Here is a 2,093-nt window from a genome sequence, read left to right as displayed (position 1 = left end):
GATCTTTTACGTCCACCTGAGAGAGCAGTCGGGGCCTCGGTTTACCATCTCATCCAAAAGATGGCACCTCCGACAATGCGGCACTCCCTCAGTACCACACTGGAGTGTCAGCCTAGCTTTAGGACAGAGATCTGTGCATGTCTAGACACAGATGGGCAGAACAGTATCCCAAAAATTAGAAATGTAAAAAATTGGGAGAGGACAAAATCTCTGCTCTCCAAATATCTAAATTGAGCCAGATATGTTTAGAAAAGTACTTGAAATAACTTATGATAGTTCAACAGAAACGATTTTTTGTTTTAATTAATTCATAAATTAATTGCAGAAACAACATATAAGCACAAAGGAACATGTTTCCCTTTTTCGAACCCAGTTTTGCCTTACATTTTAATTAACATTCGGATAGGTTGGTTTGAAATAGATGGTGGAAATGAAGTCACGTGATGAACGCCGGCGACGCCCCTTCCGTCCTTCTTCACCCAGGTCCGCTCACACTGTATATAAATGGGCAGCGGGCGGGTATCTTTGGTTATTTGAGCAGTGATTCTCAACCATGTCAGGCAGAGGAAAGGGTGGTAAAGGACTGGGCAAAGGCGGAGCCAAGCGGCACCGTAAAGTGCTCCGCGATAACATCCAAGGTATAACTAAACCAGCTATTCGTCGTCTAGCTCGTCGTGGGGGTGTCAAACGAATCTCGGGTTTGATCTATGAGGAGGTCCGCGGAGTTTTGAAGGTCTTTCTCGAGAATGTTATCAGGGACTCGGTCACCTACACGGAACACGCCAAGCGCAAGACGGTGACGGCCATGGACGTGGTGTACGCGCTGAAACGCCAGGGACGCACCCTCTATGGGTTCGGTGGTTGAAGATAGTTGAGAAATAACCGTGATTTACAAACCAAAGGTTCTTTTAAGAGCCACCAAAATATTTGAAAGGTGTATAACTGGTTATTTACGAGTAGGGGATGCGATACATAATGTATAATATCGTAACATTTGGAATAGCCCATTGTGGGTGGCTTTGAGAAGTTTGATTTCTTTAGATTTACCTTCAATGAGTTTTCGCCCATTAACGTTAATGGGCAGAAGAACCCCAGCTGGCCTGAAGCAGGTTTTAACTGGTTCTCTTCCTGCAGTATCAGCACCACATCGTCTCCAGCATTATCAAGGGGTGCAGGGTTACACTTGAGTGTAATCTGATAAAATTGTACCAAAGCTTTTGACACTAGAGTCATGATCGGAGATGTTTGTCTTCTGCAGGTCTTTAATTAATTAGATTATTTCAACGTTTTTTTTTAATAAGGACCTTCTGTCTCGTGTGAACGCAGAAGGTCCCATGGCCCTGTTCGAAAAAGAGCAGGAGTTTTCTGGTGTCCTGGCAAACTCGATTCTTCAAACAGCAGTTTCAAAACCCGATTAACTACTCCATTATCTCATTGTTGTCTGTGAGACCTTTGATGTGACGTTGGCTGCTGTGTTTACAAGACTGCATTTCAAAATAGGCACTTTGGGACATCCTGAGAAAGTGAAAGGTGTGTGTATAACAACTCGCATTTACATAAACAAAAGCAAAATATGAAATAAAAACAGAAAATGCTGGAAATAATCAGTAGATCAGGCAGCATCTGTAGAGAAAAACAGTTAACATTTCAGATCGGTGACCCTTCATAAGAACTGGGAAAGTTAGAGATGTAACAGGATTTTAAGCAAGTGTGGGGCAGGGAAGGAGGGGAGGAAAGAAAAAAAGGGAATGTTTGTGATAGGCTGGAAGGCAAGAGAGATTAAAAGACAAAAGTGGATGGTAATGGGACAAGTTAAGAAACAAAAGATGAGTCTAGTTGAGGTGTAAATGGCAATGGCAGAATCATCAACAGCTGTCTTGTGAGAGAATTATTTTAGACACTTTACAGCCATCTGGACTCTACATTGAGTTGAACAATTTCTGACCATAACCTCTACCCCTATTTTTTCCACATGGCAGCTGTCGATCATTCTGCCATTGCCATTCTCACCTCATCTAGAGTCATCTTTGGTTCCTTTACTTGTCCCATTACCATCTCCTTTTGTCTTGCACCATCATATCTTTTGCCATTTA

At 42.5% G+C, this 2,093-nt stretch overlaps 1 protein-coding gene across 1 annotated transcript; it reads left to right on the top strand.

Moving 5' to 3' along the window:
• Window positions 1-522: 522 nt before the first annotated feature.
• Window positions 523-954, top strand: LOC147096070 (histone H4-like). Its single transcript, XM_085974075.1, has one exon. The coding sequence runs from the start codon at window positions 554-556 to the stop codon at window positions 863-865; it is 312 nt and encodes a 103-aa protein (XP_085830201.1). The 5' UTR covers window positions 523-553; the 3' UTR covers window positions 866-954.
• The last annotated feature ends 1,139 nt before the right edge of the window (window positions 955-2,093 follow it).

Source organism: Somniosus microcephalus, unplaced genomic scaffold (genome assembly GCF_052327205.1).
Source record: "Somniosus microcephalus isolate GS21.2 unplaced genomic scaffold, FLI_Smic_1.0 unresolved_chr1, whole genome shotgun sequence".
NCBI lineage: Eukaryota > Metazoa > Chordata > Chondrichthyes > Squaliformes > Somniosidae > Somniosus > Somniosus microcephalus.
This window is presented reverse-complemented; position numbering and strand designations above follow the sequence as displayed.